General features: G+C 41.2%; 1 protein-coding gene across 1 annotated transcript; it reads left to right on the forward strand.

Annotated features, from left to right (window-relative positions):
• Positions 1 to 3159: 3159 nt before the first annotated feature.
• Positions 3160 to 8047, forward strand: gh1 (growth hormone 1). The gene is made up of 6 exons (XM_030406481.1): positions 3160 to 3239; positions 4190 to 4323; positions 6084 to 6200; positions 7299 to 7442; positions 7525 to 7671; positions 7751 to 8047. The coding sequence occupies exons 1-6, from the start codon at positions 3230 to 3232 to the stop codon at positions 7811 to 7813; spliced, it is 615 nt and encodes a 204-aa protein (XP_030262341.1). The 5' UTR covers positions 3160 to 3229; the 3' UTR covers positions 7814 to 8047.
• The last annotated feature ends 5156 nt before the right edge of the window (positions 8048 to 13203 follow it).

The following is a 13203-nucleotide window of genomic DNA, read 5'->3' on the forward strand; positions in this document are numbered from 1 at the left end:
TACTGCTCTTTACTGTTCTCTACTGTTCTCTACTGTTCTCTACTGTTCTTTACCGTTCTTTACTGTTCACTACTGTTCACTACTGTTCTTTACCGTTCTATACTGCTCTTCACTGTTCTCTACTGTTCTTTACTGTTCTTTACTGTTCTATACTGCTCTTCACTGTTCTCTACTGTTCTTTACTGTTCTATACTGCTCTTCACTGTTCACTACTGTTCTTTACTGTTCTTTACTGTTCTTTACTGTTCACTACTGTTCTTTACTGTTCACTACTGTTCTTTACTGTTCTTTACTGTTCACTACTGTTCACTACTGTTCTTTACTGTTCACTACTGTTCTTTACTGTTCACTACTGTTCTTTACTGTTCACTACTGTTCACTACTGTTCTTTACTGTTCTTTACTGTTCACTACTGTTCTCTACTGTTCTTTACTGTTCACTACTGTTCTCTACTGTTCTCTACTGTTCACTACTGTTCTCTACTGTTCTTTATTGTTCTTTACTGTTCTCTACTGTTCTCTACTGTTCTTTACTGTTCTCTACTGTTCTCTACTGTTCTTTACTGTTCACTACTGTTCTCTACTGTTCTCTACTGTTCTTTATTGTTCTTTACTGTTCTTTATTGTTCTTTACTGTTCTTTACTGTTCACTACTGTTCTCTACTGTTCTCTACTGTTCTTTATTGTTCTTTACTGTTCTCTACTGTTCACTACTGTTCTCTACTGTTCTCTACTGTTCTTTACTGTTCACTACTGTTCTCTACTGTTCTTTACTGTTCACTACTGTTCTCTACTGTTTCTTTATTGTTCTTTACTGTTCTTTATTGTTCTTTACTGTTCTTTACTGTTCTTTACTGTTCACTACTGTTCTCTACTGTTCTCTACTGTTCTTTATTGTTCTTTACTGTTCTCTACTGTTCACTACTGTTCTCTACTGTTCTCTACTGTTCTTTACTGTTCTATACTGCTCTTCACTGTTCTCTACTGTTCTCTACTGTTCTTTACTGTTCTTTACTGTTCTTTACTGTTCACTACTGTTCTTTACTGTTCACTACTGTTCTTTACTGTTCTTTACTGTTCACTACTGTTCACTACTGTTCTTTACTGTTCACTACTGTTCTTTACTGTTCACTACTGTTCTTTACTGTTCACTACTGTTCTTTACTGTTCTTTACTGTTCACTACTGTTCACTACTGTTCTTTACTGTTCACTACTGTTCTTTACTGTTCACTACTGTTCTTTACTGTTCTTTACTGTTCACTACTGTTCTCTACTGTTCTTTACTGTTCTCCACTGTTCTCTTCTCTACTGTTCTTTACTGTTCACTACTGTTCTCTACTGTTCTCTACTGTTCTCTACTGTTCTCTACTGTTCTCTACTGTTCTCTACTGTTCTCTACTGTTCTCTACTGTTCTTTACTGTTCTCTACTGTTCTCTACTGTTCTCTACTGTTCTTTACTGTTCTCTACTGTTCTCTACTGTTCTTTACTGTTCTCTACTGTTCTCTACTGTTCTTTACTGTTCACTACTGTTCTCTACTGTTCTCTACTGTTCTTTATTGTTCTTTACTGTTCTTTATTGTTCTTTACTGTTCTTTACTGTTCTTTACTGTTCACTACTGTTCTCTACTGTTCTTTATTGTTCTTTACTGTTCTCTACTGTTCACTACTGTTCTCTACTGTTCTCTACTGTTCTTTACTGTTCACTACTGTTCTCTACTGTTCTTTATTGTTCTTTACTGTTCTTTATTGTTCTTTACTGTTCTTTACTGTTCTTTACTGTTCTCTACTGTTCTCTACTGTTCTTTATTGTTCTTTACTGTTCTCTACTGTTCACTACTGTTCTCTACTGTTCTTTACTGTTCACTACTGTTCTCTACTGTTCTTTATTGTTCTTTACTGTTCTTTACTGTTCTTTACTGTTCACTACTGTTCTCTACTGTTCTCTACTGTTCTTTATTGTTCTTTACTGTTCTCTACTGTTCTTTACTGTTCACTACTGTTCTTTATTGTTCTTTACTGTTCTCTACTGTTCTTTACTGTTCACTACTGTTCTCTACTGTTCTTTACTGTTCACTACTGTTCTTTACTGTTCACTACTGTTCTTTACTGTTCACTACTGTTCACTACTGTTCTCTACTGTTCTTTACTGTTCACTACTGTTCTCTACTGTTCTTTACTGTTCTCTACTGTTCTTTACTGTTCACTACTGTTCACTACTGTTCTTTACTGTTCTTTACTGTTCTCTACTGTTCACTACTGTTCTTTATTGTTCTTTACTGTTCTCTACTGTTCTTTACTGTTCTCTACTGTTCTCTACTGTTCTTTACTGTTCTCTACTGTTCTTTACTGTTCACTACTGTTCACTACTGTTCTCTACTGTTCTTTATTGTTCTTTACTGTTCTCTACTGTTCACTACTGTTCTTTACTGTTCACTACTGTTCACTACTGTTCTCTACTGTTCACTACTGTTCTCTACTGTTCTTTATTGTTCTTTACTGTTCTCTACTGTTCTCTACTGTTCTTTATTGTTCTATACTGTTCTCTACTGTTCTTTATTGTTCTTTACTGTTCTCTACTGTTCTCTACTGTTCTATATTGTTCTCTACTGTTCTCTACTGTTCTTTACTGTTCTTTACTGTTCTCTACTGTTCTCTACTGTTCTTTACTGTTCACTACTGTTCTTTATTGTTCTATACTGTTCTTTACTGTTCTTTATTGTTCTTTACTGTTTGATACTCAGTGTGTTTTCTTCCTGTTGTACTGTGTTCCACAGATTAATGACCTCATCCCAACATGTTATTTATTTAGTTATTTAGTTAGAAGTGACAGTTTCCATGTTGTGGGGTAAATAAAAACTATCAACTATCTAAATCTAAATCTTAATAAAAACAAAGGTTTAAGTTTTTGATCAAAACACAAAAATCTGTTTTTTATTTTTCAGTCTTAACCTTAAATCAGTTCAGCCGTCAACATGCAGAGTTTTTATGATCCATAAATATTATTATTGAGGTATTCATGTTAAACACACACACACACACACACACACACACACACACACACACACACTCGGTAGTTGTTTGTTGGTTTCATGTTTCTGTTGATGAATTAATTCATCAAGTTTTCTGCTATAAAACCACAAAAGTCTGAGCTGAAAACATCAGAACGACTGAACTCAGATCAGATCTAGTCACCAGAACTTGAACCAAAACCAGAACCTGAACCAGACATGGACAGAGGTAAGACATAAAGATCAGCATTTCAGACTCCTTCACATCTGTCTCTCTCTCTCTCTCTCTCTCCCTGACCTGTCTGTCTCTCTGACCTGTCTGTCTCTGACCTGTCTCTCTCTGACCTGTCTGTCTCTCTGACCTGTCTGTCTCTGACCTGTCTGTCTCTCTGACCTGTCTGTCTCTGACCTGTCTCTCTGACCTGTCTGTCTCTCTGACCTGTCTCTCTCTCTCTCTCTCTCTCTCCCTGACCTGTCTGTCTCTGACCTGTCTGTCTCTGACCTGTCTGTCTCTGACCTGTCTCTCTGACCTGTCTCTCTCTGACCTGTCTGTCTCTCTGACCTGTCTGTCTCTGACCTGTCTCTCTGACCTGTCTGTCTCTCTGACCTGTCTCTATCTCTGACCTGTCTCTCTGACCTGTCTGTCTCTGACCTGTCTGTCTCTGACCTGTCTGTCTCTCTGACCTGTCTCTCTCTGACCTGTCTGTCTCTGACCTGTCTCTCTGACCTGTCTGTCTCTGACCTGTCTGTCTCTGACCTGTCTGTCTCTCTGACCTGTCTCTCTCTGACCTGTCTGTCTCTGACCTGTCTCTCTGACCTGTCTGTCTCTCTGACCTGTCTGTCTCTGACCTGTCTGTCTCTCTGACCTGTCTCTCTCTCTGACCTGTCTCTCTGACCTGTCTCTCTCTGACCTGTCTATCTCTGACCTGTCTCTCTGACCTGTCTCTCTCTGACCTGTCTATCTCTGACCTGTCTCTCTGACCTGTCTCTCTCTGACCTGTCTGTCTCTGACCTGTCTGTCTCTCTGACCTGTCTCTCTCTCTGACCTGTCTCTCTGACCTGTCTCTCTCTCTGACCTGTCTCTCTGACCTGTCTCTCTCTGACCTGTCTATCTCTGACCTGTCTCTCTGACCTGTCTCTCTCTCTCTGACCTGTCTCTCTGACCTGTCTATCTCTCAGTGGTGCTCATGCTGTCGGTGATGTCTCTGGGCGTCTCTTCTCAGCCGATCACAGACGGCCAGCGTCTGTTCTCCATCGCTGTCAGCAGAGTTCAACACCTCCACCTGCTGGCTCAGAGACTCTTCTCTGACTTTGTGAGTGTACAGCAGCTCAAAGGAACAAAACTCACACACATATGATTTCATTAAAGCTGTGGTTGGTCAGGAAGTAGCAGAAAAAACCCGGTCAGTCTGTCTGAACCTCTTCAACACTGTCCGACTGCAGCGACTGCCTCGTAGCTTCACAGCGTCTCTGTGTTAGCAGCTAGTTCGTTATGCTTCACAGTCAAATAGTTCCAGCAATAAACAAATCTGAACACCACGATCATATAAAAGCAAGCTGAACGGCATTATGGTCCGTCAGTCTGTGGAGGCTGTTAACAGTCACTGCTCCGTGCTAACGTTAGCTGCTAACAGAGGCTGCTGAAGATGATGCTGTGGATCTGCTGTAAGCTTTGTGCTAACCGAGTTAGCTGCTGAATGGCTGTGTGACCAACTCAGCTTTAACCATCACTGTTTGCAGTAGTGTGGAAAACTTTTCACTGAAAATTTACAGTAATTCTCTGGCAGCAGCTTCACCAGCAAAGTACTGTATTACAGTAATATACTGTAATTTAGAAGTACAGTATATTACCTGAAATAAATGTACAGTTCACTCCTGCATTCTTGTAAATTAACAGCCCAATATTGTTTCAAGCTTTGTCAGTAAATACATTTACAGTTCGTTACTGTATTACTGTATATTTTGAGTATTTAAAGGGATATTCCGGTGTAAGTTTAATCCATGTTCTAACACACCGTGACATCGAGTAGGACTCCCTCTTGAGAGATAGTTTGCAGACCACTAGCTAACGTAGTTTTATCACCCTCAGAAACGACTGCACGACAACAATACACTGCACTAAATAGGTCCAAATATAAAACCACCATCAAAAAGCCACAAATAATGCTCAGAACAGCACCAAACTTCAGCAACATTAGAAACAGGGTTCCAGCACATATTTCGAGGCATCAAACATTTGATATCATTTCCGAATTTGTCGGAATAGATAAACAAATCTCACCACCCGAGAAGCCTTCCTTGTTGTGGGGAAGCCCTGTGAGTCAATTACCGAGTGCAGTAGAGTCCCGCAGTAATGATCATCATTGAGCTGCGGAACTCTACTGCACTCGGTAATCCACTCACAGGGCTTTATACTTTATATACTATACTATACTTGGACCCATTTACTGCAATGTATTGTTGTCGTACGGTCATTTCTGAGGTTGCTAAAACTACATAAGCTAGCGGTCCGCAATTATTATTATTATTATTATTATTATTATTATTAATAATAATAATAATAATAATAATAATGATACAATTATAGCCCAATAGTAATGATAATAATAATAATAATAATAATAGATGGTAATAATATAAAGAATGAAAAGAATGACAAAGGGACAATAATAATTATGCAGTTAATTTTCAGGTATTTATTATCCCAAAAAATAATTAAAGAATAAAAACATGTGCAACAAAAGCAAAAGTAGACCATAACTCTCTGCCTGTTTTCTTATCTTTGTTTCATTCTTTCAAAAGACTGACAATTTTTAATTTAAATGAAAATGCAGACAGTATTTAGTAACTCACTGTGACAATTTTCTTTTTGTGGGAAAGGAACACCAAACTTAGTGTTTCTAATGAAGATGCTGCAGAACAGCAGCCGCCTGGTTTCATGAGAGAACACAAAACAAGCAATTGTTTTTCTGAACAATGTAAAACTTGAGTTTTAACAGATTGAATGAGGAAGTGAGTGTGTTTATAACAAAGTGAAAGCATCTTTGAATGTGTGTGTGTGTGTGTGTGTTAGGAGAGCTCTCTGCAGACGGAGGAGCAGCGACAGCTCAACAAAATCTTCCTGCAGGATTTCTGTAACTCTGATTACATCATCAGCCCCATCGACAAGCACGAGACGCAGCGCAGCTCAGTGAGTACACACAGTACTACACACAGTACTACACACAGTACTACACACAGTACTACACACAGTACTGTGTGTAGTCTCATGTAGTACTGTATGTAGTCTCGTGCAGTGACACTGCACGAGACTACATACAGTACTACATGAGACTACACACAGTACTACATGAGACTACACACAGTACTACATGAGACTACACACAGTACTACATGAGACTACATACAGTACTACATGAGACTACACACAGTACTACATGAGACTACACACAGTACTACACACAGTACTACATGAGGCTACACACAGTACTACACACAGTACTACATGAGGCTACACACAGTACTACACACAGTACTACATGAGACTACACACAGTACTACATGAGACTACACACAGTACTACATGAGACTACACACAGTACTACACTACACACAGTACTACACACAGCACTACACACAGTACTACACTACACACAGTACTACACTACACACAGTACTACACACAGCACTACACACAGTACTACACTACACACAGTACTACACACAGCACTACACACAGTACTACACTACACACAGTACTACACTACACACAGTACTACACACAGTACTACACTACACACAGTACTACACTACACACAGTACTACACACAGTACTACACTACACACAGTACTACACACAGTACTACACTACACACAGTACTACACACAGTACTACACTACACACAGTACTACACTACACACAGTACTACACACAGTACTACACTACACACAGTACTACACTACACACAGTACTACACACAGTACTACACACAGTACTACATGAGGCTACATACAGTACTACATGAGGCTACACACAGTACTAAAGAATACTACATACAGTACAGTAACAGGAGGCAGTAAAAAGTATCAGCAAGTATTTGTACTTCCTGTCCTCCATCTTGTCCATGAACACTGACAGCTGATTGGTCGGTGTCCCACAGCTCACTTTAGACAAACTTCTGTTACTTTCTTTTCTCATTGTTTTCTCAGAACCTCGTTAACAGAAATGATAAACGAAGAGGTGTCTCTGCTTCTGTCTCTTTTTGATTGACTGATTGATTGGCTCTAGGTGTTGAAGCTGCTGTCTATCTCTTATCGATTGGTCGAGTCTTGGGAGTTCCCCAGTCGTTCTCTGTCTGGCGGTTCTGCTCCGAGGAACCAGATTTCACCCAAACTGTCTGAGCTGAAGACGGGCATCCATCTCCTGATCAGGGTGAGAACATACACACCAATCATCTGGTACACATGGATCTGTATATCTGAGTACCTATGTGAGTGACCACCTGGTCCTGCAGGCCAATGAGGACGGAGCAGAGATCTTCCCTGATAGCTCCGCCCTCCAGCTGGCTCCTTATGGAAACTACTACCAAAGTCTGGGCACCGACGAGTCGCTGAGACGAACCTACGAACTACTTGCCTGTTTCAAAAAAGACATGCACAAGGTGAGGAAGAAGAGGGGTGATGATGATGATGATGATGAAGTGATGATGTCATGATGTTGTCATGATATTTGTTTTACAGGTGGAGACCTACCTGACGGTGGCAAAATGTAGACTCTCTCCAGAGGCCAACTGCACCCTGTAGCCCCGCCTCTCTTCTGTGAAACCACTGCCCCCGTTGATGATGTAATCGTGTGTGTTCTGTAGCTCCGCCTCCACGCTCTCTGACTCTGATAAGTGGTGTTAGCACTAGCATTAGCATTAGCTCCTGTTCAGTGGTGGAGGATGTAATTGAAGGTGGTCTGGTGTCATGATGATGAAAGTTTTGAACAGGAAGTGATGTCATACTGTGAAATAAAGTCTGTGCTGTTTGCATTCACGTTCTTGTGCAAATGTTTCTTCTTTGTGTAATCAGGTTGACTTAATACACCGTAATGACAAAGACGAACAAGAATTTTAGAAAAATTTGCAAATGAAAAGAAAAACTGAAATATCACATCGACGATAGTGAAGAAATGAGAACCTTCAGTCAGTACGGCATCGTGTCTGCTTGGGTCAGTGACAGGCTTTTGGGATTTTCTGCACAACATGCTAAGTTATCTGGAGATCGATTATTATTGTCGTGACTGCTATTTGTATAATTTCTACAAGTCACCCTTTTAAGTTGAGTGAATGAAATCCTCGTCATCCTATTCAAAGGCTGCAACAGGCGACTCATCGACGGCAGACGTGATGCAGACAACAACATTATAGTTAGGCAGCCTAACTTAGGCTATAATAAACACAAGTACCAAATAAATGTCCTTTAGATCTTTATTCAACGTGTTGGATTAACGTTACATTCATTAGACCCCAGTTGCTAGCTTGCATCAAAAGTTGCTAGCAGCTAGCTAGTTAAACTTGACAGAGTTTTCTTTTGTATCAACAAATTATTGTCAACATGAGTTTTGTTTGGTTTGACACGTTTAAAGGAAGTGGGGTGCTAGTCAGAGTCATGTCTGACAAATAATAATTATAACATAGAAAGAAAAGAGTTCCGTCAAACCATACAAAACAATAGAGCAAATAGTATGTAGCAGCAAATGAAATGTCACCAAAAACCAGCACTGAAAAAAAAACAAATAGACTACAATTCAATTCAGTTTTCAATTTGTATTATTCAATTTTCTGTGAAAATTATCCCACAGTCTCAGAGTTCAATCCACTTTGGACAGAATGTGGTTTTCTCACAATCCAAAAAAAAATCAAACCAGGAAATCAAAACCAAAATACCAGCGTCTGTATTCTGTATTCACAGTTTATTATATTATTTACAATATATATACACCGGGTACTCACAGTACCGTGGATCAGTCAGTCAGTGGTCAGTGGTCAGTCGGGGTTGCAGCGTCGGCCTTAGCTCCAACGGGACTGGCAACTCCAGGAAAAACTCAGACTGGAAATATCCACTGGTTAATTCCTCCTCCTGACACGGCATCCAAAGACTCTTTGGCAACCACAACGCGGATTTTTCAGCACGATCAGATGCCGAGGTAACACTCCACTGACCACCGTACTGGCGGCTCTGAGATACACTATAGACTTCTCACAGGCTACTTTCACACTGCACGGGTCCTTTGTGTGGGGAATTGTGATTGGATGAAGCCAAGATTGTGGGTGTTAACAGTGAGAAAACGTTAATGAACTCTAGGACAGGTGGGCGGTGATGCAATTACAACAGCCGGTCGCTACACTCCTCCTCCCTTAGTGGAAGCCGACCAAAGGTAAGGCGTTGTAGTTGTGCCGGAAACGTCTGTGTCAGAGGAGCTGTCATGTTCAGTTCAGTTCAGAAAACTTTATTTATCCCATACGGACAATTCAGTTTACAGCTCCCAGTTCAATTAAGTTAGAAAAGAAAAAACACATAACATACAAAAATCATTCATTAGACATACAACTCTGACACACAACTCTTAGTTTTCAGTATATCAGTTCAACTCATGGCTCCCAACAGCGATGTCATGTACCTGTGCAAATATGCAAGTAAATATGTAAATAAATAATCACAAGCACAACCCTACTCATTAAAATTGGCTTTCATCAACCTAATAACTGAAGGGATAAAATAATTTGAGTAGCGATTTGTCTTCCTCAGGGGGGCAGAGTAGCGTGGCCCTCATCAGAGTAATCCTCTGGTCCACCTGCAGATCCCTTCACCCATCCCCCACTGAGAGCAGAGCATGCAGTGTCTGAAAAGCCAAGGAAGTCCTCTTCATCAGACTCCTCATTCAAGATCTCCAGAACACGCTTTCGCTCCTGCTCCTGCAGGTCTTGAGCGTTAGGGTAGCAGGGTTTCAGGTGAGAAATGTGGACAACTTTTAAATCTTGGCCAGAAGCCTCCAAAACCACTTTATAGTTGACTGGCCCAACTTGCTGCAGCACCCGATATGGCCCTTGCCATTTAGGGTCGGGTCGGTTCGGGCCGAAAAAATACGCAAATGAGCCGGGTCGGGTCGGGCCTCAGGCTTCCTTTTTTATAAAACACGTGTGTGGTGAAGAGTAAGTCTGGCTGCTGCTTCACGGGGAGGGGCAGACACAGACCTGACGCCGCTGCGTAAAGTTACGATAACAAGTGTATGAGGAAAACAATGCAGGCGCGCGGGGGTCGGGCTCGGGCCGGGTTCGGGCAGACAATTCATGGTGGTTTGTCGGGCTGCGTCGGGTTCGGGCTTAAAAACTTGCCGGCCGGGCCGGGTCGGGTCCAGCAGAGCAGGAAATGCAAGGGTCTTGGAATCCAGCACCACCACAGCTAGCAGCCAGGTTTTATCCTGTGGGCTCAGTTCCATCTCCACCCAACCAAGGGGCATCCTGGGTTTCCCGTCAGCCAGAAAGAGTGGATCTCCAATCCATGGGGTAAGTTTGTTCTTTGACTGTCAGATCTGTTTGAGCTTCAGGAATTCCTGATTTCCTTTTTAATCCTCGTGCTTGTGGAGGAAGAGGAGAAGCGGCTCTGGTTTATCTCCGGCTGAGAGGACCGTGGAGAGGTAAACCTGTTATTGATCCCACAGTAATGTTATCAATATTATCATTATTAGCTAGCTAACAGTTTGTGCTCATTAACATACAGATACATTATGTTAATGCTGACATATAAACTGCTGATTGCCACATATGGTTTTATTTTTATTTTAAAGGCATTATTCCTATTTAAAGTGTTTGGTAGATAGTTTTGTTTGTTGTAATGATTTATCAATACTATAATTGTATTATGAAATTACCTCTTCTTAAACAATTCTTAGTGACATGGCAGCCATGGATGGAGTCAGAACTGCAGACCCAGTAGATGGAGGATGTGGTGGACAGAGGAGACTGGACCCCCAAACACCCTGAGTACCGACCCAGATGATGTCCCACTGACACCATCCAGCCCAGCAGCACATCAGCCTGTTACTGTACATCATCTCTAACTGTTTTAATGTTGTTTTTAATAACTGTTTTTGTTAATAGTTAATAATAATAACAACAATAATAATAATAATAATCATAATCATCATAATGTGTAAATAGTTTTTTATGCTGTAATTTTGTAAGTAGTTATAAATGTTAAGACCTTAAAGGAGAACTTCGGTCGATTTAAACATGCAGCTTCATTGCTCAAGCTACCCTTGACTTGCCAGTACCGAAGACGCGAACACATTTGGTCCAGCCATTACAGAGCTCCGTGAACGGAGACTTAGCATTGAACGCTAACAGCATGGGGTCAGAACTTTACACTGTGTTTTAAGCATCTTAACATGCTCCACATCTCACACCAAAAGTTATACAACATCAGCAGACACCTTAGCACACAGCACTGTAGCGTGTATGACTCAAACTGAATAAAAAAGTAGTTAAAACAGTGTGTTTGTGCAAGCAGCTACTTACCTGTTTGTTGACATCCGTGCCCTCCGGTAGCTAGACCAAACTAGTCAATCCGTCGAGCGGGGGTTCGGGTTAGGGTTAGGGTTAGTTCTGCGGTTGAGAAAATGTAGTGCCAAAAGAAAGCGCGGCCTGACGGCGATATAAAGCGGTGTGAATTTTACCTATACAACGTACACTTGAAGTGGTGTAACATTTTTTAGGTGAGCCTTGTTTTAGGTGGTTAATTTCACTTTTTTGCTGGACCCGTTCACTGCAGTACAAAGCTGAGTGTCTGGGCTGGAGCAGCTCTCTACTTCTCCAAACTGAGGCTGCGCTGATCGCTGATTACGGTAGGAAACAGATCGACTATAGATATGTACTTTATATGACCCCACTTCAAAAAACCCGAACTATCCGTTTAAAGCCATCGTTCCGAGCCGCATACATCGTTATTAAGCTGAAGCTAAGTCGGTGTGAAAAGTGTACACTGTCATACAGCCTGCTGGTCAAACAGTCTGCAGAGTACGTTGACATCCAGGCCGAGCTCAGCGTGAGGTCAATCAGCTGTGGCAAATCATGAGACGTCCAGATCAACCTGTGATACAAACACCAGTAGCGACAATGGTTCATAGAAAGCCCAGACATGTATCTCACTCTCGATGGTAACATGTGTCAACAGTTAACCTGGACGCTACACTCTTAGCGCTACAGCGAGCGGCTAAAAGCTAACAGCTAACTGCTAACAGCGGTGTCCACGCTCGGCGTGAACAAATGCTTAATACTGTTCCACACATGAGTTGTTTGAGAGTACAGAGATTCACGACAAAGATACGAGACCGACAACATGCACTTTTGGACGATTTGTGCTCTGTAGCGCTCGTCTAGCAGTGGTTTGCAAGTCGCACTCCCGGAATCTCTGTGTGGATAGAAATGTTCAAACCACGTCAAAACGAATACACGTATACATGACTTGGAGCGATGAGCAGAATGTTTTTCCTGGTTAGCGGACATGGCTCTCCAGACAGGATTCTCAAACCACACCACCAGCACATCTGGGACCCTCGCCAGTTAAAATGAACGCCAGTTAACCTGTCACACTGGTCGAGGCCATTAAGCTAACTGGAGCTGTTTACAACGTTACAGAGAGGGAGGCTTGGGATCAGGAATCGTTTGCTTTTGTCTGGCTCTCCGATTTGACCAATCATGCTCTTGACTGAGGTTAGAACCTCCTACCTCCTCATTTACATATGGACACAGAAATACAGAAATAAATAAATGTAGGTGAACAGAAATGTAGAAATAAATAAAAAGCATTTATTCTTTTATTTATTTATTTATTTATACATTTATTTCAGCATTTATTTATTTATTCATTTATTTATGCATTTATCTATTTATGCATTTATTTATTTATACATGTATTTATTTATACATTTATTTATTTATTTCAGCATTTATTTATGTATTTATTTATGCATTTATGCATTTATGCATTTATACTTATGTCAGGTTTGGTCCTCCACAGTCAGGAGGGTTAAAGCTCCAGTCCAGAGAGGTCGACAGTACTGCGTTACAGCCTGCTGCCAGCAGGGGGCGCAGCAGCCGCTTCGGCTCTGTCAGTTTCACGATCGTTCATTTCCGGCCCGACCTTGTTCC

This window comes from Sparus aurata, chromosome 23 (genome assembly GCF_900880675.1).
Source record: "Sparus aurata chromosome 23, fSpaAur1.1, whole genome shotgun sequence".
NCBI lineage: Eukaryota > Metazoa > Chordata > Actinopteri > Spariformes > Sparidae > Sparus > Sparus aurata.